We start from the raw sequence: 24,928 nt of genomic DNA, 5'->3' as shown, positions 1-24,928 counted from the left end.
TCTGCAGCCTCACTGTGCCCATCTGCAGCCTCTCTGTGCCCACCACTATGATCAGTGTCCATCTGCAGCCTCACTGTGCTCATCTGAATCCTCACTGTGCCCGCCAATATCATCAGTGCCCATCTGCAGCCTCACTGTGCCCATCTGCAGCCTCACTGTGCCCACCAGTATCATCAGTGTCCATCTGCAGCCTCACTGTGCCCACCAGTATCATCAGTGTCCATCTGCAGCCTCACTGTGCCCATCTGCATCCTCACTGTGCCCGCCAATATCATCAGTGCCCATCTGCAGCCTCACTGTGCCCATTTGCAGCCTCACTGTGCCCATCTGCAGCCTCACTGTACCCATTTGCAGCCTCACTGTGCCCACCTGTACATTTGAATACAAAAAGCGGGTGTCCCCCCGCTGTGTCATGCAACTGCAGTCTTAACTGTTTGGTGGCCGTCCACTGTAACAAAGCCTGCATGACAGAGCGGGAGACCCTCACTCGAGTATAAGCCGAGGGGGGCTTTTTCAAGATAAAAAATGTGCTGAAAAAGTTGGCTTATACTCGAGTATATACGGTAATAGGAAGTTTTTTGTGTCAGTAATGGGAACTACAGTGTTTGTAAAAGATAGGACAAAAGAACCCGTTGGTTCCAATGCGATTCGCAATACGTCGCTTCTTCAGAAGACCTTCAAAAGCAGTGGAAACATAACAAATAGTTCTGATATAGATGGTGCTGCATCCTCATCCAGGCCAGGAATGATCACTCTGGAGACTGGGACCCAAAGTCAAGACCAAAAAGGAGGAGTGGCTAGCAATGAAGCTCAGGAAACAAGAGCCATCAAGGATGATAGGAATTGTCTCTCAAAAATGTTTAATATCTAAAATGCAACCCAACAATTTTCTTGGGCTCCATTGATACCCACAAATTTTTTGGTCTTGACTTTTGGTCCCAGTCTCCAGAGTTTTCATTCCTGGCCTGGATGAGGTTGCAGCACCATCTATATATTAGAACTATGGCACCATAAAAATCCAAATTTTTTCCTTCTTTTTTGTACATTGTGGTCTATATTGGGGATGCAGTGCATGGCTCCGGTTTCTTCGGCTCCATTGCTACCCTTTCTTTTTTTTTTTTTGGTCTTGACTTTGGGTCCCAGTGTCCAGAGTGATCATTCCTGGCCTGGATGAGGATGCAGCACCATCTATATTTTGAACTATTTGTTATGTTTCTGATACGTTTGAAAGTCTCCTGAAGTAGCTAGGACAAGAGATCCTGCTGGTCTCAATGTATTTCGTGATATGTTGCTTATTTGGTGCGGCATCCTTATCCAGACCAGGAATAATCACTCTGGAGATTGCTTTTTAGATATTACCCATTTCTGAGAGACATCTCCTATCATCCTTGATGGCTCCTGTTTCTTGGGCTCCCAACTCCTCCTCCTATTTTGGTGTTGACTTTTAGTCCAAGTCTCTAGAGTTTTCATTCCTGGCCTGGATGAGGATGCAGCACCATCTATATTAGAACTATATACTTTTGAAGGTCTCCTGAAGAAGCAACATATCACAAAGTGCGTTGAGACCACCCGCATGATCTCTCATCCTAGCTTCTTTGGGAGATCTTCAAAGTATTGGAAACATAACAAATGGTTCCAAAATATATGATGCTGCATCCTCATCCAGGCCTGGAATGAAAACTCTGGAGACTGGGACCCAAAGTCAAGACCAAAAAAGAGGAGTGGGTAGCAATGGAGCCCAAGTAACTGGAGCCAGCAAGGATGATAATGGACTGAACAAGGAGAACTTGATGCTCCAGGTGAGAAGGAGAAGCCTGATGGATCCAGTGGGTGCCTGCCCCCGATTCACCTCCGTATGCAACAGAAATAGAAGAAATGACCGCACACCACTATAATGATCCAAGTTCCTTTATTAGGACATCCCAAAAGACACTACGGGAATAGAATTCCTAGTAGACGCATTTCACCCACTTCAGGTCCACTTAGTCATTACCTATTTCCATCAAGGATGATAGGAGATATCTCTCAAGAATAGGTAATATCTAAAAGGCAACTCAACAATATTCTTCTCCCCGCTTGAGGGTACACTTCCATCTGGGTCCAAACAAAATATCCCTCCAAATCAGCAGCATCAGCAAATGGCATATGAATACCAGAGAGAAGTGTGCCCTCAGAGAGAGAGAGTAAAATTGTTGGGTTGCTTTTAGATATTACCCATTTTCGAGAGACATTTCCTATCATCCTTGATGGCTCCTGTTTCTTGGGTTCCATTGCTACCAACTCCTCTTTTTTGATCTGGACTTTGGGTCCCAGTCTACAGGGTTTTCATTCTTGGCCTGGATGAGGATGCAGCATCATCTATATTTGAACTATTTATTTTGTTTCCACTACTTTTGAAGGTCTCCTGGAGCACCATATAGCGAAATGCATTGAGACCAGTGGGATCTCTGGTCCTAGCTTCTTCATGAGAACTTCAAAAGTATTGGAAACATAACAAATAGTTCTACTATAAATAGTGCTGCATCCTCATCCAGGCCAGGAGTTATCACTCTGGGGATTGGAACCCAAAGTCAAGATCAAAAAAGAGGAGTAGGAGGCAATGGAGCCCAAGAAACAGGAGCCATCAAGGATGATAGGAGAGGTCCCTAAAAATGAATAATATCTAAAAGCAACCCAAAGATTTTCTTCTTTCCCTCTGAGGGTACACTTCTCTCTGGGTCCAAGCAAAATTCCCCTCCAAATTAGCAGCATCGGCAAATGGCATATGAATACCAGAGAGAAGTGTGCCCTCAGAGTGAGAGAAGAAAATTGTTGGATTGCTTTTTAGATATCACCCATTTTTTGAGAGACATCTCCTATCATTCTTGATGGCTCCTGTTTCTTGGGCTCCCCACTCCTCCTCCTATTTTGGTGTTGACTTTTGGTCCAAGTCTCCGGAGTTTTCATTCCTGGCCTGGATGAGGATGCAGCACCATCTATATTAGAACTATATACTTTTGAAGGTCTCCTGAAGAAGCAACATATCACAAAGTGCGTTGGGACCCGCATGATCTCTCATCCTAGCTTCTTCGGGAGAGCTTCACAAGTATGGGATACATAACAAATGGTTCCAAAATAGATGGTGCTGCATCATCATCCAGGCCTGGAATGAAAACTCTGGAGACCGGGACCCAAAGTCAAAACCAAAAAAGAGGAGTGGGTAGCAACAGAGCCTAAAAAACAGGAGCCAACAACCCTACCATTTTTTTTTATATGAGGATGGCCCACTCCTCTTTTTTGATCTTGACTTCGGGTCCAAGTCTCCAGAGTTAATCATTCTTGGCCTGGATGAGGATGCAGCACTAGAACTATTTGTTATGTTTCCAATACTTTTGAAGGTCTTCTAAAAAAGCATCGTATCGCAAAACATCTGTATTTCCAATTACTGCAACAAAAATATGTAGTATGGATTATGGTATATGGGATTTCTCTGTTTGGCCTTAAGACCCAACATAGGGAAACAACAATGTACATTCTATGATTTTTTTTATTAGAGTTTAACATTTTCTTTTTTATTAAATAAAATGTAAGATTTTTTTTAAAGGTACTGGTGTGAAGATTTTTCCCGAGAGGCTATAGCACCATAAAAATCCCATTGAGAATCCGCCCCGATGCATTTCGTCCAATCAGACGTTCTTAAGGGGTTGTTAAATTACAAGGATCTGTTGGATTGGGGAAGATCTTCTCTGAATATATATAAACGTTGATTTAAAGAGGAAGTAAACCCTGATGAGTTTACTTCCTCTTTCATTACCTGCAAAGGTAAAGCATAATGGACTACTATGCATCGCATAGTAGTCCATTACTGACACAGGAGCCAGCGATGTCACCGCTGTCCCCTGTAGTCCGGCGCATCCATCTTCTCGGTGGGTCTCGCAGCTCCGCAGCTGTCATTCAGCGAAGCCGCGACTGTCCATCAGTCTCAGTAGGATGCAGACATCCCAACCTGCAAAATCTCATTTCAGAGGGGTGGGCGCGGCTTAAACCGTGCGGCATATTGCGCGTGGCTTAAATGGGGTGTGGTTTTATAGAGTCTGAGATGACTTATATAGTGCAGAATGTAGTAATGTTAAATAAAGAATGTACAGTGCAGAGTGTATGGCGGTGGGTAGTATGTGCACGAGAGGAGTGCGGAGTGTATGGCGGTGGGTAGTATGTGCAGGAGAGGAGTGCGGTGTGTACAGCGGTGAGTAGTATGTGCAGGAGAGGAGTGCGGAGTGTGTGGTGGTGGGTAGTATGTGCACGAGAGGAGTGTGGAGTGTACGGCAGTAGGTAGTATGTGCAGGAGAGGAGTGGGGAGTGTGTGGTGGTGGGTAGTATGTGCACGAGAGGAGAGCGGAGTGTATGGCGGTGGGTAGTATGTGCAGGAGAGGAGTGTGGAGTGTACGGCAGTAGGTAGTATGTGCAAGAGAGGAGTGCGGAGTGTATGGCGGTGTGTAGTATGTGCAGGAGAGGAGTGCGGAGTGTATAGTGGTGAGTAGTATGTGAATGTGAGGAATGTGGAGTGTATGGCGATGGGTAGTATGTGCAGGAGAGGAGTGCGGTGTGTACAGCGGTGAGTAGTATGTGCAGGAGAGGAGTGTGGAGTGTACAGCAGTGAGTAGTATGTGCATGTGAGGAGTGCGGAGTGTACAGCGGTGGGTAGTATGTGCAAGAGAGGAGTGCGGAGTGTACAGCGGTGAGTAGTATGTGCATGTGAGGCATGCGGAGTGTATGGTGGTGGGTAGTATGTGAAGGAGAGGAGTGCGGAGTGTATGGCGGTGGGTAGTATGTGTTTGTGAGGAGTGCGGAGTGTATGACGGTGGGTAGTATGTGCAGGAGAGGAGTGCGGAGTGTATGGCGGTGAGTTGTATGTGCGTGTGAGGAGTGTATGGCGGTGGGTAGTATGTGCGTGTGAGGAGTGTGGAGTGTACAGTGGTGGGTAGTATGTGCAGGAGAGGAGTGCGGAGTGTATAGTGGTGAGTAGTATGTGCATATGAGGAGTGCGAAGTGTATGGCGGTGGGTAGTATGTGCAGGAGAGGAGTGCGGAGTGTATGGCGTGGGTAGTATGTGCATGTGAGGAGTGTGTGGCGGTGGGTAGTATGTGCAGGAGAGGAGTGTGGAGTTTACAGCAGTGGGTAGTATGTGCAGGAGAGGAGTGTGGAGTGTACGGCAGTGGGTAGTATGTGCAGGAGAGGAGTGCGGAGTGTATGGCGGTGGGTAGTATGTGCATGTGAGGAGTGTGGAGTGTACAGCGGTGGGTAGTATGTGCAGGAGAGGAGTGCGGAGTGTATGGCGGTGGGTAGTATGTGCATGTGAGGAGTGTGGAGTGTACAGCGGTGGGTAGTATGTGCAGGAGAGGAGTGCGGAGTGTATAGTGGTGAGTAGTATGTGCATGTGAGGAGTGTGGAGTGTATAGTGGTGAGTAGTATGTGCATGTGAGGAGTGTGGAGTGTATGGTGGTGGGTAGTATGTGCATGTGAGGAGTGTGGAGTGTACAGCGGTGGGTAGTATGTGCAGGAGAGGAGTGCGGAGTGTATAGTGGTGAGTAGTATGTGCATGTGAGGAGTGCGGAGTGTATGGCGGTGGGTAGTATGTGCAGGAGAGGAGTGTGGAGTGTATGGCGGTGGGTAGTATGTGCATGTGAGGAGTGTGGAGTGTATGGCGGTGGGTAGTATGTGCATGTGAGGAGTGTGGAGTGTATGGCGGTGAGTTGTATGTGCATGTAAGGAGTGTGGAGTGTACAGCGGTGGGTAGTATGTGCAGGAGAGGAGTGCAGAGTGTACAGCGGTGGGTAGTATGTGCATGTGAGGAGTGTGGAGTGTACACCGGTGGGTAGTATGTGCAGGAGAGGAGTGTGGAGTGTATGGCGGTGGGTAGTATGTGCATGTGAGGAGTGTGGAATGTATGGCGGTGGGTAGTATGTGCATGTGAGGAGTGTGGAGTGTACAGCGGTGGGTAGTATGTGCAGGAGAGGAGTGCGGAGTGTACGGCGGTGGGTAGTATGTGCATGTGAGGAGTGTGGAGTGTACAGCGGTGGGTAGTATGTGCAGGAGAGGAGTGCGGAGTGTACAGCGGTGGGTAGTATGTGCAGGAGAGGAGTGCGGAGTGTATAGCGGTGGGTAGTATGTGCATGTGAGGAGTGCGGAGTGTACGGCGGAGGGTACTATGTGCAGGAGAGGAGTGCGGAGTGTATGGCAGAGGGTAGTATGTGCAGGAGAGGAGTGTGGAGTGTACATCAGTGGGTAGTATGTGCAGGAAAGGAGTGCGGAGTGTATGGCGGAGGGTAGTATGTGCATGTGAGAAGTGTGGAGTGTACATCGGTGGGTAGTATGTGCATGTGAGGAGTGCGGAGTGTACATCGGTGGGTAGTATGTGCATGTGAGGAGTGCGGAGTGTATGGCGGAGGGTAGTATGTGCAGGAAAGGAGTTCGGAGTGTATGGCAGAGGGTAGTATGTGCATGTGAGTACAGATTAATAGTAGTTTCATCCATCAAAGTATGCTTTTCCAGAACTGGTCTGGCTTTTTTTTGTAGATGTTTTTTTGGGAAAGTCTAATCTGGCTTTTCTATTCTTCAGGCTTAGGAATGGTCTGCACCTTGCGGTGAACCCTCTGTATTTGTCCAGGCCTTTTTATGTTGCTGAGCTCACCAGTGAGTTCTTCTTTCCTCAGAATGTACCAAACTGTTGATTTGGCCACTCCTAATGTTGCTGCCATCTCTTTGATGGGTTTGTTTCGTTTTTGAAGCCTTACAATGGCCCGTTTCACTTGGATGGGCCGCTGCTTTTGAACGCAGGATGAAGATGCACAGCAATAGATTGCAAATGCAAATCCCACACTTAGAATCAACTCCAGACCTTTTACCTGCTTAATTGATAAAGAAATAATGAAGGAGTAGTCCACAACTGGCCATGAAATAGGTTTTGATTCAATTGTCCAATTACTTTTGGTCCCTTGAAAAAAAGGAGGGGGTGGGGGGTGGCTATTCTTAAGAGCTGCAATTCCTAAACCCTTCCTCCGATTTGGATGTACATACCTTCAAATTAAACCTGAGAGTGCGCACTTTCAGCCCACATCCATTATATAACTAGAGCTTGAATATGTTTTGGTAAATATATGAGAAAAACTAAAATTGTGCCTGTGTCCAAACATATATGGACCTGACTGTAATATTTACAAAACACAAGCAGGTAAGAATGATTAAAGTTGGATTTTTGTTTTTTTCAGGAAATCGAGGAGTCTTATTGTATATGAAACCATCGATCGTTTTTAATATCTTTTCCATCTCACGTCTTTCCACGTCAAAGGCTCAGAGCAGCAATTCCCCCAATCCTCCAGTAGATGGCGGCTTTGCTCTAAGATCTCACACATCCATTTCATAGACAAGGTATAGGTTTTGGGGCTAGCACTTTTTTTTTTTTTTTTTTTTCACTTCTGTATGAATGATTAGAGGTGTTAAATGAGGCCCCTGGGCCACCCAAATCCCTCGGCTCCACGCTCCTCAGTTTTTAGGTGAGAGTTCTTCCTTGTCAGGTAGAAGCCAGCCTGGAAGGTTCCTCTTATTATACATTGGAAATGTAGACATCATCCATGGTGGCTCACCTGAACGATGATGTCATTTTGTACAGGCTCCGTCTCTTGCATCATATTATAGTAAAAATTAATGGTAGAATATATGATTGCAAGTGGTGTGGGGCAGGGTGGCCATTGTAGTCTGCGTTATATGATGGAGGGCGACCATGTACAGAGCATCAAAGAAGGGAGAGGAGGGATGGTTTCATGTTTTCTGAGCTATAGGGGGGCTTCTGACTCCTCCAAGCACTCCCTGCACCATCTTCCCCTACACTCACGTACCCCTTTCCCCTCCTACACCCTTTGCACCCCTTTCTTTCTACATTTCCTGCACCCTTTTCCTCTCCTTCCTAACCACCACCTTTTCATCTCCTGCAGTACCTCCTTCTCTTCACATCTCATGCACTCCCTTCCCTTCCTATATCCTCTGCACCCATGTCCCCCTTTCATCTCATGCACCCCGTTCTCTCCACATACCCTGCACCTATTTCTCTTATTCTAGAGAGGCCCCCCCTAAACACCTTATACACCTTGCACCCCCTCCCCTACATGTTCTGCACCTCCTTCTCCCTACATCAAATGCAGCCCCTTTTCTTTATATTCTCTGCCCCTCCTTCCCCCTACATCTCCTACACCCCTTCCCCTCTACCCCCCCTGAATACCCTTACCCCTACATACCCTGCATCCCCTTCCCACTACACACCTTGAACACATTTTTCTGTACATCCCCTGCACCCCCTTTTCTCTACATCCCCTGTATCTCCTCCCCTCTATATCCTCTTCACCTCCTTCCCTCTATATCCTCTACACCTCCTTTCCTCTACATCCCCAGAACCCCCTTCCCTCTATATCCTGTTCACCCCCTTCCCTCTATATCCTCTTCACCCCCTTCCCTCTATATCCTCTTCACCCCCTTTCCTCTACATCCTCTGCATCCCTTTTCCCTCTATATCCTCTTCACCCCCTCCCCTCTATATCCTCTACACCTCCTTTCCTCTACATCCCCAGAACCCCCTTCCCTCTATATCCTGTTCACCCCCTTCCCTCTATATCCTCTTCACCCCCTTCCCTCTATATCCTCTTCACCCCCTTTCCTCTACATCCTCTGCATCCCTTTTCCCTCTACATCCTCTGCACCCCCTCCCCTCTATATCCTCTTCACCCCTCCCCTCTATATCCTCTTCACCCCCTTTCCTCTACATCCTCTGCATCCCTTTTCCCTCTATATCCTCTTCACCCCCTCCCCTCTATATCCTCTGCACCTCCTTTCCACTACATCCCCAGCACCCCCTTTCTTCTATATCCTCTTCACCCCCTTTCCTCTATATCCTCTTCACCCCCTTCCCTCTACATCCCCTGCATCCCCTCCCCTCTATATCCTCTTCACCCCCTTCCCTCTACATCCCCTGCATCCCTTCCCCTCTATATCCTCTGCACCCCCTTCCCTCTATATCCTCGGCACCTGCTTCCCTATACATCCCCAGCACCCTATTTCCTCTATTTTCCCTGCACCTCCTTTATTCTACATCACTTGCATCCCATTTCCTCTACATCCCCTGCATCCCCAGTATTCTGCATGCCATGCACTCCATTTCATCTACATCCCCTGCACCTCCTTTCCTCTATATCCCCTGCACCTCCTTTTCTCTACATTCCCTGCACCCTATTTCTTCTACATCCCCGGCATCCCCTTCCCTCAACATCCCCTGCACCCTCTTTCCTCTACATCCCTAGCACCTCATTTCCTCTACATCCCCTGTACCCTATTTCCCACTACATCCCCTGCACCCCCTTTCCTCTACATCTCCTGCACTACCTTTCCTCTACATCCCCTACACCTCCATTCCTCTGCGCCCCCTGCACCCCCTTTCCGCTACATCCCCTGCACCTTCTCTCCTCTACATCACCTACTCCTAATTCCTTCCCTTTCCCCTGCACCTCCTTCCCTCTACATCCCCTGCACCCCCTTTCCTCTACATCCCCTGCACCCCATTTCCTCTACATCCTCTGCACCCCCTTTCCTCTACATCCTCTGCACCCCCTTTCCTCTACATCCTCTGCACCCCCTTTCCTCTACATCCTCTGCACCCCCTTTCCTCTACATCCTCTACACCCCCTTTCCTCTACATCCTCTGCACCCCCTTTCCTCTACATCCCCTGCACCCCCTTTCCTCTACATCCTCTGCACCCCCTTTCCTCTACATCCTCTGCACCCCCTTTCCTCTACATCCCCTGCACCTCCTTCCCTCTACATCCCCTGCACCCCCTTTCCTCTACATCCCCTGCACCCCCTTTCCTCTACATCCTCTGAACCTCCTTCCCTCTACATCCCCTGCACTCCATTTTCTTAACACCTCCTGTACCCCCTTACCCCTATAACTTCTACCATTCCATTCTGCAGTGGGAGTCTCAATGATCTGTAAGGATGCTCTCACTCGGTGAACTTTAGCCTTGAAGTCAGAGGAAGTCAGGCCCAAGTAACAAAGTGAAACAAAATCAGAGGGGCACAGAAGTCTGTTATGGGTGATGGTGGGTATATCACACATCGTGTAGCTAAGGTACACTTTATATGATACATATAGAAATATATCCCTGTATGTGGGAGCCCCCTGTGCCCTGAGCATTGTGGGTAATGTAGACATCACTGTCCCCAGTCAGAGGATGTTATGCTGCGAGTTCCTCTTTGTCTCACCATCTTCCCATTGAACAAACATAAGACTAGATAATAGCCCCGGCTGTGTTCCTATCTCCCTGATCAGCCCGGTGTCCTCTCCGCCTCAATCGTCTTATCCATGTAATCACTTATCCCTCAGAGGCCGCAGACACCAATCTGCCTTCCTGAAGCCGTCGTGATGAATGGGGGCGCGATATTACAGATTGGGAGCTGCCGACACTTAATAAGACCGTGTCACATTGAGGAGATGATACAGACGCATTGGAGAACACTCTGAGGCGATTACACCGTAATTCAGTGCGGCTTCAGGACCGAGCCATCATAATCTTATTACTGTGCCATCGAACACCGCACACTCCACCGTATCTCCACTCTCTGCATAGACCACCCATTCTCAACCAGGGTTCCTTCAGAGTTGCCTAGGGGTTCCTTGAACTGATTGACCTTCCTTTACATAGTTCTGGGGCCAACACCACCTGGAAGAGTCATCAACAGGACACCAATGATCTTTTTATCTCTTGATAAGTGTGCTACCAATGTAGGGGGCATTTTCCCATTGACCACCAATGTAGGGGGCGTTTTCCCATTGACCACCAATGTAGGGGGCGTTTTCCCATTGACCACCAATGTAGGGGGCGTTTTTACCACTGACCCTCAATAAATAACATTTAGTAGGGGTTCCCCTAAAGACCTGAAATTTATTTCTAGGGTTCCTCATGGGTATAGCATTGAGAAAGGCCAACATAGACTGAACCAAGATTTGGTGTTATTGTCTATAGAGGTAGAAGCCAACTATAAGCTCCAATCATGATGGTCAATGGTCCCTCAAAGGTTCCTTAAGCAGTGGCTGATTGACCTTCATTTACTGGTGCCTGCATAGTTCTGGGGCCAACACCACTTGGCAGAGCCATCGGCATGACACCAATGATCTTTTTATCTCTTGTTAAGGGTGGTATTCTGACCGCCAAAGTAGGGGACATTTTTCCCACTCATCACCTACGTAGGGGACATTTTTCCCACTCATCACCTACGTAGGGGACATTTTTCCCACTCATCACCTACGTAGGGGACATTTTTCCCACTCATCACCTACGTAGGGGACATTTTTCCCACTCATCACCTACGTAGGGGACATTTTTCCCACTCATCACCTAGGTAGGGGACATTTTTCCCACTCATCACCTACGTAGGGGACATTTTTCCCACTCATCACCTACGTAGGGGACATTTTTCCCACTCATCACCTACGTAGGGGACATTTTTCCCACTTGCCCTCAATAAACTAGTTTTAGCTGCGGTTCCATCAAGACCCGAAATGTATTTCAAGGGTTCCTCTGGGACAAAAGGTTGAGAAAGGTCGGCATAAACTGAACGTAGACTCTGCACCATCAGATGTAGAGGTGGAAGCCAACTCTACGCTTCTATCACAATGGTACGTGGTCCTTCCAGGGGTTCCTTGAGTTGTGACTGATTGACCTTCCTCTACTGGTGCCTAAATAGTTCTGGGACCAACGCCACTTGGCAGAGTCTTTGGCATGACACCAATGATCTTTTTATCTCTTTTTTTAAGGGTATATTCTAACCAGAAATGTAGGTGACATTTTTTTCCCCTGGCCACCAGCGTCGGGGAAATTTTTCCACCTAACCACCAATGCAGTGGACATTTTTTTCCCACTGAACCTCAAATAAATACCTTTAGCAGAGGTTCCTTCAATACTTGATATTTATTTCAAGGGTTCTTCTAGGGTAAACGGTTGCAAAAAGGTTGGCCTAGACCGCACTTAGACTCGGCGTCATCATCTGTAGAGGTGGAAGCCAACCATAAACTCCCATCATGATGGTCAATGGTAGCTGGGAGTTGGCCAAGTACCACGATGATGATGAGCTGAATATAACTGGATTCAGTTAATGATGGGGTTCATATTACATTACTGGAGTTCAGGTGCCAAATCCGAACCCCAAAAAAACTCAATTGGAGCCATTCAGAGGCACATTGCAAATAAATCCATCGGTCATGGATCTTCTTCTTCAATCTTGGTAAGCTTTGTGCATTTTTTTCCAGATCTGTGCAGTAATCCAGTGTAAGACCAGTCACTGCTGCTCTCTCTCCTTGTGCAGGGTGACTGGTCTTGTCTCCACCCCCTCCTGTAGTTTTCTTTAGGCAGCCTCTAGTGGGCGGTGCCTGATTGCCCCTCCCACAGCTCTGCCCTCTCTTCTTGTGCAGGGTGACTGGTCTTGTCTCTGCCCCCTCCTGTAGTTTTCTTTAGGCAGCCTCTAGTGGGCGGTGCCTGATTGCCCCTCCCACAGCTCTGCTCTCTCTTTTTGTGCAGGGTGACTGGTCTTGTCTCCACCCCCTCCTGTAGTTTTCTTTAGGCAGCCTCTAGTGGGCGGTGCCTGATTGCCCCTCCCACAGCTCTGCCCTCTCTTCTTGTGCAGGGTGACTGGTCTTGTCTCCGCCCCCCTCCTGTAGTTTTCTTTAGGCAGCCTCTAGTGGGCAATGCCTGATTGCCCCTCCCACAGCTCTGCCCTCTCTTCTTGTGCAGGGTGACTGGTCTTGTCTCCACCCCTCCTGTAGTTTTCTTTAGGCAACCTCTAGAGGGTGTGGCCTACTGAGCCCCTCCCACAGCTCTGTTGTCTGTACAGCACAGTGATGATGTCACTGCCATTTTTACAAGGTGATATCTGGGATTGCAAAGGCATTTGGTGCTCACAAAGTGGATTTATATCCTTTGTGGCTTTTAAGGAAAATATTTGGCGCTATTTGGCGCTATATAAATCGTGAATAATAATAATAATAAACAAAGGTTTTTGTGTCATGAGTTCAGCTTTAAGATTGTAACTAGATAAAAGAGAAGAAAATAGGAATTTTCTTGGATTTTTTTGATTTTATTTTTGGAAACTTTAAGGATTTTTCTCAGTTTTTTGGGCTTTTTACCTCCTACATGGCAGAGCTGTTCCTGGATACGTCTATATACAACAGGACGATGACAATATTTTTTTTTGTAGATGAGCCCACTGGGTGATTATTGCAGTTTAAGGAAACAAAACACAGGTTTAATACCGGCAAAGGTCAGCAGAGACCATTAAGGTGATGTATTCAGGCCCTGCCCCATCCCCCCCATCGTTCTCCGTCAGAGGACCATTTTTGGCAGTGAGTCATCCATGAGTTTTAATTAAATCTCCGAGTTCCGGGTCAGAGCCAGGGGATCAGACTGCTAGAATGGCTGAGAGGAGGTCTCAAGAGCCGCGCACACCGCTATTGGCAGATTCCGAGAAATATCGGATTTTATGGAAAACTGTTACTTTGTTATTTTGAAGGTTCTTTTCCCAGAATGCACAGGAAGTGAGCGCCGAATTCTGGCCAATGGAGATCGTGACCTGTACAGTATGAAGGTATTCCTGCCTTAAGGTTGTAATGACGAGCATTGCTTGAACATGTCCAATTCACCGGCTATTCAGCCAAACTCGAATCTGAACACCACTGAAGTCCATGGTGGGCAAACTGGGGTGGGCACTACTTTTTAACTCTTTGTGGGAATAGGTAAGGGGTACCCTGTACTCATTCCCCTGGGAGGGGGCACTTATCTGGTTACCACCTATTTATAAAATGGGGATTCCAAAATCCACCATACGCCATACCATTATGACCACCCACCATAACCCATTGAGGCATGGATCCCACTAGACCTCTGAAGGTATGCTGTGGTATCTGTCACCAAGCTGTCAGTAGCAGGTCCTTTAATTCCAGTAGATTGCGAGGTGGGGCTTCCATGGATCAGACTTTATTTTCCATATCCCACAGATGCTCAATTGTTGACCAGGCCACCTCCTTTCATTGCTCCTTAGTCCAGTTCTGATGCTCATGTGCCCCAATGTAGGCTCTTTTGGCTGTGGACACGGGTCAGCACTTCCCTCCCCACCTCCATAAATGAGCCTTTCCTCCCCACCTCCATCAATGAGCCTTCCCTCCCCACCTCCATCAATGAGCCTTCCCCCCACCTCCATCAATGAGCCTTCCCTCCCCACCTCCATAAATGAGACCCCCACCTCCATCAAAGAGCCTTCCACCTCCATCAATGAGCCTTCCCTCCCCACCTCCATCAATGAGCCTTCCCTCCCCACCTCCATCAATGAGCCTTCCCTCCACACCTCCATCAATGAGCCTTCCCTCCCCACCTCCATCAAAGAGCCTTCCAACCTCCATCAATGAGCCTTCCCTCCCACCTCCATCAATGAGACTTCCCTCCCCACCTCCATCAATGAGCCTTCCCTCCCCACCTCCACCAATGAGCCTTTCCTCCCCACCTCCGTCAATGAGCCTTTCCTCCCCACCTCCGTCAATGAGCCCCCCCACCTCCGTCAATGAGCCCCCCCACCTCCGTCAATGAGCCTTTCCTCCCTACCTCCGTCAATGAGCCCCCCCCCCACCTCCATCAATGAGCCTTCTCTCCCCACCTCCATCAATGAGCCTTCCCCCCACCTCCATCAATGAGCCTTCCCTCCCCACCTCCATCAATGAGCCTTCCCCCCCTCCATCAAAGAGCCTTCCCTCCCCACCTCCATCAAAGAGCCTTCCCTCCCCACCTCCATCAATGAGCCTTCCCCCCCACCTCCATCAATGAGCCTTCCCCCCACCACCATCAATGAGCCTTTCCTCTCCACCTCCATCAGTGAGCTTTCCCTACCCACCTCCATCAATGAGCCTTCCCCCCCACCACCATCAATGAGCCTTCCCTCCCCACCTCCATCATTGAGCCTTCCCCCCCATCAATGAGTCTTCCCCCCCACCTCCATCAACGAGCCTTTCCCCCCACCTCCATCAACGAGCCTTTCCTCCCACCTCCATCAATGAGCCTTCCCTCCCCACCTCCATCAATGAGCCTTCCCTCCCCACCTCCATCAATGAGCCTTCTCTCCCCACCTCCATCAACGAGCCTTCCTTCCCCCACCACCATCAATGAGCCTTCCCCCCCAACTCTGTCAATGAGCCTTCTCTCCCCACCTCCATCAATGAGCCTTCCTTCCCCCACCACCATCAATGAGCCTTCCCCCCCCACCTCCATCAATGAGTCTTCCCTCCCCACCTCCATCAATGAGCCTTCCCTCCCCATCCCCATCAATGAGCCTTCCCTCCCCATCTCCATCAATAAGCCTTTCTCCTACCTCCATCAATGAGCCCCCCCACCTCCAACAATGAGCCTTCCCTCCCCACCTCCATAAATGAGCCTTCCCTCCCCACCTCCATAAATGAGCCTCCCCCCACCTCCATCAATGAGCCTTCCCTCCCCACCTCCATTAATGAGCCTTCCCCCCACCTCCATAAATGAGCCTTCCCTCCCCACCTCCATAAATGAGCCTCCCCCTCCCCCCACCTCCATAAATGAGCCTTCCCTCCCACCTCCATAAATGAGCCTCCCCCTCCCCCCACCTCCATAAATGAGCCTTCCCTCCCCACCTCCATAAATGAGCCTCCCCCCCACCTCCATCAATGAGCCTTCCCTCCCCACCTCCATCAATTAGCCTTCCGTCCCCACCTCCATCAATGAGCCTTCCCTCCCACCTCCATCAATGAGCCTTCCCTCCCCCCCACCATCAATGCGCCTTCCCTCCCCACCTCCATCAATGAGCCTTCCCTCCCCACCTCTATCAATTAGCCTTCCCTCCCCACCTCCATCAATGAGCCTTCCCTCCCCACCTCCATCAATGAGCCTTCCCTCCCCACCTCCATCAATGAGCCTTCCCTCCCCACCTCCATCAATGTGCCTTCCCTCCCCACCTCCATCAATGAGCCTTCCCTCCCCACCTCCATCAATGAGCCTTCCCTCCCCACCTCCATCAATGAGCCTTCCCTCCCCACCACCATCAATGAGCCTTCCCTCCCAACCTCCATCAATGAGCCTTCCCTCCCAACCTCCATCAATGAGCCTTCCCTCCCTACCTCCATCAATGAGCCTTCCCTCCCCCACCTCCATCAATGAGCCTTCCCCCCCACCTCCATCAATGAGCCTTCCCTCCCCACCACCATCGATGAGCCTTCCCTCCCCACCTCCATCGATGAGCCTTCCCTCCCCACCTCCATCGATGAGCCTTCCCTCCCCACCTCCATCAATGAGCCTTCCCTCCCACCTCCATCAATGAGCCTTCCCTCCCCACCACCATCAATGAGCCTTCCCCCCACCTCCATCAATGAGCCTTCCCTCCCCACCACCCTCAATGAGCCTTCCCCCCACCTCCATCAATGAGCCTTCCCTCCCCACCACCCTCAATGAGCCTTCCCTCCCCACCTCCATCAATGAGCCTTTCCTCCCCCACCTCCATCAATGAGCCTTCCCCCCCACCTCCATCAATGAGCCTTCCCTCCCCACCACCATCAATGAGCCTTCCCTCCCCACCTCCATCAATGAGCCTTCCCTCCCACCTCCATCAATGAGCCTACCCTCCCCACCTCCATTAATGAGCCTTCCCTCCACCTCCATCAATGAGCCTTCTCTCCCCACCTCCATCAATGAGCCTTCTCTCCCCACCTCCATCAATGAGCCTTCTCTCTCCACCTCCATCAACGAGCCTTCCTTCCCCCACCACCATCAATGAGCCTTCCCCCCCAACTCTGTCAATGAGCCTTCTCTCCCCACCACCATCAATGAGCCTTCCCTCCCCACCTCCATAAATGAGCCTCCCCCCCACCTCCATCAATGAGCCTTCCCTCCCCACCTCCAGCAATGAGCCTTCCCTCCCCACCTCCATCAATTAGCCTTCCCTCCCCACCTCCATCAATGAGCCTTCCCTCCCCACCTCCATCAATGAGCCTTCCCTCCCACCTCCATCAATGAGCCTTCCCTCCCACCTCCATCAATGAGCCTTCCCTCCCCCCCACCATCAATGAGCCTTCCCTCCCCACCTCCATCAATGAGCCTTCCCTCCCCACCTCCATCAATTAGCCTTCCCTCCCCACCTCCATCAATGAGCCTTCCCTCCCACCTCCATCAATGAGCCTTCCCTCCCCACCTCCATCAATGAGCCTTCCCTCCCCACCTCCATCAATGAGCCTTCCCTCCCCACCTCCATCAATGAGCCTTCCCTCCCCACCTCCATCAATGAGCCTTCCCTCCCCACCACCATCAATGAGCCTTCCCTCCCCACCTCCATCGATGAGCCTTCCCTCCCCATCTCCATCAATAAGCCTTTCTCCTACCTCCATCAATGAGCCTACCCTCCCCACCTCCATTAATGAGCCTTCCCTCCACCTCCATCAATGAGCCCCCCCTCATCTCCATCAATGAGCCTTCCCTCCACTTCCATCTCTGTGCCTTCCCTCCCCATCTCCATCAATAAGCCTTTCTCCTACCTCCATCAATGAGCCCCCCCCACCTCCAACAATGAGCCTTCCCTCCCCACCTCCATAAATGAGCCTTCCCTCCCCACCTCCATAAATGAGCCTCCCCCCACCTCCATCAATGAGCCTTCCCTCCCCACCTCCATTAATGAGCCTTCCCCCCACCTCCATAAATGAGCCTTCCCTCCCCACCTCCATAAATGAGCCTCCCCCTCCCCCCACCTCCATAAATGAGCCTTCCCTCCCACCTCCATAAATGAGCCTCCCCCTCCCCCCACCTCCATAAATGAGCCTTCCCTCCCCACCTCCATAAATGAGCCTCCCCCCCACCTCCATCAATGAGCCTTCCCTCCCCACCTCCATCAATTAGCCTTCCGTCCCCACCTCCATCAATGAGCCTTCCCTCCCACCTCCATCAATGAGCCTTCCCTCCCCCCCACCATCAATGCGCCTTCCCTCCCCACCTCCATCAATGAGCCTTCCCTCCCCACCTCTATCAATTAGCCTTCCCTCCCCACCTCCATCAATGAGCCTTCCCTCCCCACCTCCATCAATGAGCCTTCCCTCCCCACCTCCATCAATGAGCCTTCCCTCCCCACCTCCATCAATGTGCCTTCCCTCCCCACCTCCATCAATGAGCCTTCCCTCCCCACCTCCATCAATGAGCCTTCCCTCCCCACCTCCATCAATGAGCCTTCCCTCCCCACCACCATCAATGAGCCTTCCCTCCCAACCTCCATCAATGAGCCTTCCCTCCCAACCTCCATCAATGAGCCTTCCCTCCCTACCTCCATCAATGAGCCTTCCCTCCCCCACCTCCATCAATGAGCCTTCCCCCCCACCTCCATCAATGAGCCTTCCCTCCCCACCACCATCAATGAGCCTTCCCTCCCCACCTCCATCGATGAGCCTTCCCTCCCCACCTCCATCGATGAGCCTTCCCTCCCCACCTCCATCAATGAGCCTTCCCTCCCACCTCCATCAATGAGCCTTCCCTCCCCACCACCATCAATGAGCCTTCCCCCCACCTCCATCAATGAGCCTTCCCTCCCCACCACCCTCAATGAGCCTTCCCCCCACCTCCATCAATGAGCCTTCCCTCCCCACCACCCTCAATGAGCCTTCCCTCCCCACCTCCATCAATGAGCCTTTCCTCCCCCACCTCCATCAATGAGCCTTCCCCCCCACCTCCATCAATGAGCCTTCCCTCCCCACCACCATCAATGAGCCTTCCCTCCCCACCTCCATCAATGAGCCTTCCCTCCCACCTCCATCAATGAGCCTACCCTCCCCACCTCCATTAATGAGCCTTCCCTCCACCTCCATCAATGAGCCTTCTCTCCCCACCTCCATCAATGAGCCTTCTCTCCCCACCTCCATCAATGAGCCTTCTCTCTCCACCTCCATCAACGAGCCTTCCTTCCCCCACCACCATCAATGAGCCTTCCCCCCCAACTCTGTCAATGAGCCTTCTCTCCCCACCACCATCAATGAGCCTTCCCTCCCCACCTCCATAAATGAGCCTCCCCCCCACCTCCATCAATGAGCCTTCCCTCCCCACCTCCAGCAATGAGCCTTCCCTCCCCACCTCCATCAATTAGCCTTCCCTCCCCACCTCCATCAATGAGCCTTCCCTCCCCACCTCCATCAATGAGCCTTCCCTCCCACCTCCATCAATGAGCCTTCCCTCCCACCTCCATCAATGAGCCTTCCCTCCCCCCCACCATCAATGAGCCTTCCCTCCCCACCTCCATCAATGAGCCTTCCCTCCCCACCTCCATCAATTAGCCTTCCCTCCCCACCTCCATCAATGAGCCTTCCCTCCCACCTCCATCAATGAGCCTTCCCTCCCCACCTCCATCAATGAGCCTTCCCTCCCCACCTCCATCAATGAGCCTTCCCTCCCCACCTCCATCAATGAGCCTTCCCTCCCCACCACCATCAATGAGCCTTCCCTCCCCACCTCCATCGATGAGCCTTCCCTCCCCATCTCCATCAATAAGCCTTTCTCCTACCTCCATCAATGAGCCTACCCTCCCCACCTCCATTAATGAGCCTTCCCTCCACCTCCATCAATGAGCCCCCCCTCATCTCCATCAATGAGCCTTCCCTCCACTTCCATCTCTGTGCCTTCCCTCCCCACTGCCATCAATGAGCCTTCCCTCCTCCCTTCCATGAATGTCCCTGGCTGCCCATGACCCTGTCACCAGTTGGCTGGTTCTCCTTCCTTGGACTATGTTTGGTCATTCCCGAGCACTGCAGACCGGGAACATCCCAAAAGAGCTGCAGTATTGGAGTTGCTCTGATCCGGTCGTCTACCCATTACAACGTGGTCCTTGTCACAGTCCCTCCAATCCCTACACGGGTCCATTTTTGTTTTGTTTTCAACACATCAACTTCAGGGACAACATGTTCACGTTCAAGTTCTTGTTCATCTAGGCATTTGCATAACTTCTCCAAAGGGTCAGCCCATTTCTTGCATGAGGGGTGTTGTTGTCAGGAAGCTGTTGTCAGCCCCTCCCACCAGCCATGACCTGCCTGCATTGCATAGAGAAGTAGAGGGACCGGGTGATGATGTCACTGGGTCCTCAATACATAATGAAATCAGAAAAGGGAAATGTCAGCAGAACACACTTCAGCTTTAAAGGGTCCAGCCGGATGGATGCAGCGAACGGAATAGCAATGAGAAATTGCGGCGGGCGCTCTGAATGCATGATGGGGGGAGGGGGAGCATGATGGAGGCGATGGCGGGCTCCAATCATACAAACTTATATCAGAAATGAGGTGCGTGTTTAATTTTCGCAGGGCGGCCGCGGGCGAAGCGTCGGGGCGAAGCGTCGGGGCGATTTATAATGTGCTAATGTACTAAACAGACATCAATCCCGCTGAGCGGCCGGGCCGCGCACATCACTCACTGCTAATCCCCCAAGAGACGTCCCCGCTCTGTTACCATGGAGACCGGATTACGCCCCATCCCTCTCGTTGGGTTGGAAGTCGCTCTTGAGGAACCCGGCGCGTCCTCGCTGCGCGCCCCCGACCGAGATCCATGCCCAACGCCGTGCGCTCAGCTCCGCATACAATACAGACCCTGATCTTTACACTCAATAATTCAATAGGAAAACAAATCTCCCGAGACATTCGATCTCACATCGAAGGAGGAATTCATCGTTTCCAAGAGAACCGCCCCTAACGCGTGTCCCCAACGTGTGTCCCCGATATATGTGTCCCCAACGTGTGTCCCCGATATATGTGTCCCCGATATATGTGTCCCTGATACGTGTCCCCAACATGTGTCCCCGATATATGTGTTCCCGATATATGTGTCCCCAACGTGTGTCCCCGATATATGTGTCCCCGATATATGTGTCCCCAATGTGTGTCCCCAACGTGTGTCCCCAACGTGTGTCCCCGATATATGTGTCCCCGATACGTGTCCCCAACGTGTCTCCCTGATATATGTGTCCCCGATATATGTGTCCCTGATACGTGTCCCCAACGTGTGTCCCCGATATATGTGTTCCCGATATATGTGTCCCCAACGTGTGTCCCCGATATATGTGTTCCCGATATATGTGTCCCCAACGTGTGTCCCCGATACGTGTCCCCAACGTGTGTCCCCGATATATGTGTCCCCGATATATGTGTCCCCGATATATGTGTCCCCGATACGTGTCCCCAACGTGTCTCCCCGATATATGTGTTCCCGATATATGTGTCCCCAACGTGTGTCCCCGATATATGTGTCCCCGATATATGTGTCCCCAACGTGTGTCCCCGATACGTGTCCCCAACGTGTGTCTCCAATATATGTGTCCCCGATACGTGTCCCCAACGTGTGTCCCTGATATATGTGCCCCCGATATGTGTCCCTAACGTGTGTCCCCGATATATGTGCCCCCGATACGTGTCCCCAACGTGTATCCCCGATATATGTGTCCCCAATACATGTCCCCAACGTGTATCCCTGATATATGTGCCCCCGATATGTGTCCCTAACGTGTGTCCCCGATATATGTGCCCCCGATACGTGTCCCCAACGTGTATCCCCGATATATGTGTCCCCGATATACGTGTCCCCGATATATGTGTCCCCAATACGTGTCACTGACGTGTGTCCCCGATATGTGTCCCCAATACATGTCCCCGATATATATGTGTCCCCAATACGTGTTCCCGATATATATGTGTCCCCAATACGTGTTCCCGATATATGTGTCCCCGACGTGTGTCCCCGATATATGTGTCCCCAATACATGTCCCCGATATATGTGTCCCTGATACGTGTCCCCAATACATGTGTCCCCAATACATGTCCCCGATATATGTGTCCCCAATACCTGTCCCCCGATACCTGTCCCCCGATACCTGTCCCCCGATATATGTGTCCCCGATATGTGTGTCCCCGATATGTGTGTCCCCGATATGTGTCCGGCTGCCATTTTATGGGTGGGATGTTCCTGTATTCATCATTAGAAGATTTACCTAATCATATGTTAAATCAGAGTCCACATCGGAGTCCCCCCTTACATGAGGGTCCCCATCAGAGTCCACCTTACATCAGGATCCCCATCAGAGTCCCCCTTACATCAGGGTCCCCATCAGAGTCCCCCCTTACATTAGGGTCCCCATCAGAGTCCCCATCAGAGTCCCCCTTACATCAGGATCCCCATCAGAGTCCCCCTTACATCAGGATCCCCATCAGAGTCCTCCCTTACATCAGGGTCCCCATCAGAGTCCCCCTTACATCAGGGTCCCCATCAGAGTCCCCCTTACATCAGGGTCCCCATCAGAGTCCCCCTTACATCAGGGTCCCCATCAGAGTTCCCCTTACATTAAGATCCCCATCAGAGTTCCCCTTACATCAGGATCCCCATCAGAGTCCTCCCTTACATCAGGGTCCCCATCAGAGTCCCCCTTACATCAGGATCCCCATCAGAGTCCCCCCTTACATCAGGGTCCCTATCAGAGTCCCCCCTTACATCAGGGTCCCTATCAGAGTTCCCCCTTAAATCAGGGTTCCTATCAGAGTCCCCCTTACATCAGGATCCCCATCAGAGTCCTCCTTTACATCAGCATCCCCATCAGAGTCCCCCCTTACCTCAGTATCCCCATCAGAGTCCTCCCTTACATCAGGGTCCCCATCAGAGTCCCCCTTACATCGGGATCACCATCAGAGTGCCCCCTTATATCAGAGTCATTCCTTACAGACTATCAGAGGGTGAGGTACGATCTTGCAGTGGGATGTATGAAAGAGTCTTCTATAGGCGTTACTATAGCAACAACTTTCTTTTTGCCTTGGAAGGTGTAGGGAAGGAATAGAACATCTGTCAGGCGGGAGACCCGAGAAGAAGAGAATCGGGGGCCACTGTGTGCAAAACCATTACACAGAGCAGGTAAGTATAACAAACAAACAAACCTTCAATATCACTTTAAAATTATTATAACTAAAAAATTTTTAATAGAATTTAAAATAAATAAAAAATATAAAATAAAATAATAAAAATATATAAATAAAATAAAATAATAAAAATATAAAAATAAAATAAAAAATTTAATACAATTTAAATAATAAAAGAAAAATTAAAAGAAAAGAAAATATTTAAAATACTGTATGATTTTTTTCAAAAAGCAGAGACCCTGAAAGAAAATTATTATACCTAAAATATTTTAAATAGAGTTTAAAATAAAATAAAAATATAAAAACCATAAAATAAAATGTAAATTATAAAACTACATTTTAAATAAAATTATTATAAATAAAAGAAAATATTTAAAATATTGTTTTTTTTTTTTTTTCAGAAAACAGAGACCCTGAAGAATATAATAGAGGTAGTACCAGATTTTTATGTCACATAATATTCAAATTGCATACAACAGTAACAAACATCGGTACCTTTAAGAGGGAGTCAGCCATGACAGTTCTCATATCACTTACCCTGATGAAGAGGATCTTCTCCCCCACTTTATACCTCCCCTGAGAGAGGCGCTCCACGCAGAATTTGTTGGGGCATTTACATGGAGGGTCCTGAGAAATGTGCTGCACCTGAAACACAAGGTGGGGGGGGGGGGGGGGGGTTAGGCTGCGGCTCTGCTGACAAAATCTGAAAACTCGCCTATAAAAGGATAACAATACAGCCAGAGCCGTGCGCTTCACTCATCAGTGTCTATTTCTACACTTTGTGTGCAGCTCAGCACACCGGTCCGTCACAGGACTCACATCTGTAGCCTCACTGCAGAGAGTCATCCAATCCATTCACCCCACTGTGTGCAAATCACAGCCCTGACTGTCAAAATGACAGCCAGGAGTTACAAAATATCACTGTTCATAGACATTGGTTAGACAACAGATGCAGAGATACAAAGTAACATTGTTTATAAACATTGTTTAGACAGGAGATAGAGAGATACAAAGTAACATTGTTTATAAACATTGATCAGACAGGAGATAGAGAGATACAAAGTAATATTGTTTATAAACATTGATCAGACAGGAGATAGAGAGATACAAAGTAACATTGTTTATAAACATTGATCAGACAGGAGATAGAGATACAAAGTAACATTGTTCAAAACATTGATCAGACAGGAGATAGAGAGATACAAAATAACATTGTTTATAAACATTGATCAGACAGGAGATAGAGAGATACAAAGTAACATTGTTTATAAACATTGATCAGACAGGAGATACAAAATAACATTGTTTATAAACATTGTTAAAACTGTAGATAGAGAGATGCAAAGTAACATTGTTACTTTTCTGTATACTCTATTTACTATTATATCTACAAATATCAGAAGGATGGATTTTATCTGTATATAATGTCAGTTAAAGCAACCTGACAAGTTACAAAAAAAATTTTTTGTTTGTTCCCTCCTGTTCCTATTCAAAGCTTAGTTTACCCCAATCAGCTCCAATGAACTCCTTCTTCCCCTTCTCCTCCTAAAGGGCTTGTAAAAGCAGAAGGTATATTCTACACATTAAGACAGAAAGCCTTCTGTGTGCACTGCAACCCCCTCCTCAGCCCCCTATTCAGCCCCTCCTCAGCCCCCCCTCAGCCCCTCCTCAGCCCCCTCCTCAGCCCCCCCTCAGCCCCTCCTCAGCCCCTCCTCAGCCCCCTCCTCAGCCCCCCCTCAGCCCCTCCTCAGCCCCCCTCAGCCCCCTCCTCAGCCCCCCTCAGCCCCCTACTCAGCCCCCCCTCAGCCCCCTCCTCAGCCCCCCCCTCAGCACCCTCCTCAGCCCCCTCCTCAGCCCCCTCCTCAGCCCCCCCTCAGCCCCCCCCTCAGCCCCTCCTCAGCCCCCTCCTCAGCCCCCCCTCAGCCCCTCCT

The 24,928-nt window shown here is 49.9% G+C and overlaps 1 protein-coding gene across 1 annotated transcript in view; it reads right to left on the bottom strand.

Annotated features, from left to right (window-relative positions):
• The window catches only part of GAS2 (growth arrest specific 2), a gene marked incomplete at its 5' end in the record, with an annotated part of 64,810 nt that overhangs the window by 21,418 nt on the left and 18,464 nt on the right, over positions 1 to 24,928 (bottom strand). The window contains 1 exon segment of the mRNA XM_077453614.1: positions 23,535 to 23,642. Within this exon segment, the coding sequence (XP_077309740.1) occupies positions 23,535 to 23,642 (108 nt within the window).

This window comes from Lithobates pipiens, unplaced genomic scaffold (assembly GCF_037356315.1).
Source record: "Lithobates pipiens isolate NorthernLeopardFrog02 unplaced genomic scaffold, aLitPip1_a1.2 Scaffold_24, whole genome shotgun sequence".
Taxonomy (NCBI): Eukaryota; Metazoa; Chordata; class Amphibia; order Anura; family Ranidae; genus Lithobates; species Lithobates pipiens.
Note: the sequence above shows the minus strand (reverse complement) of the source record. Positions and strands in the feature narration are given on the sequence as shown.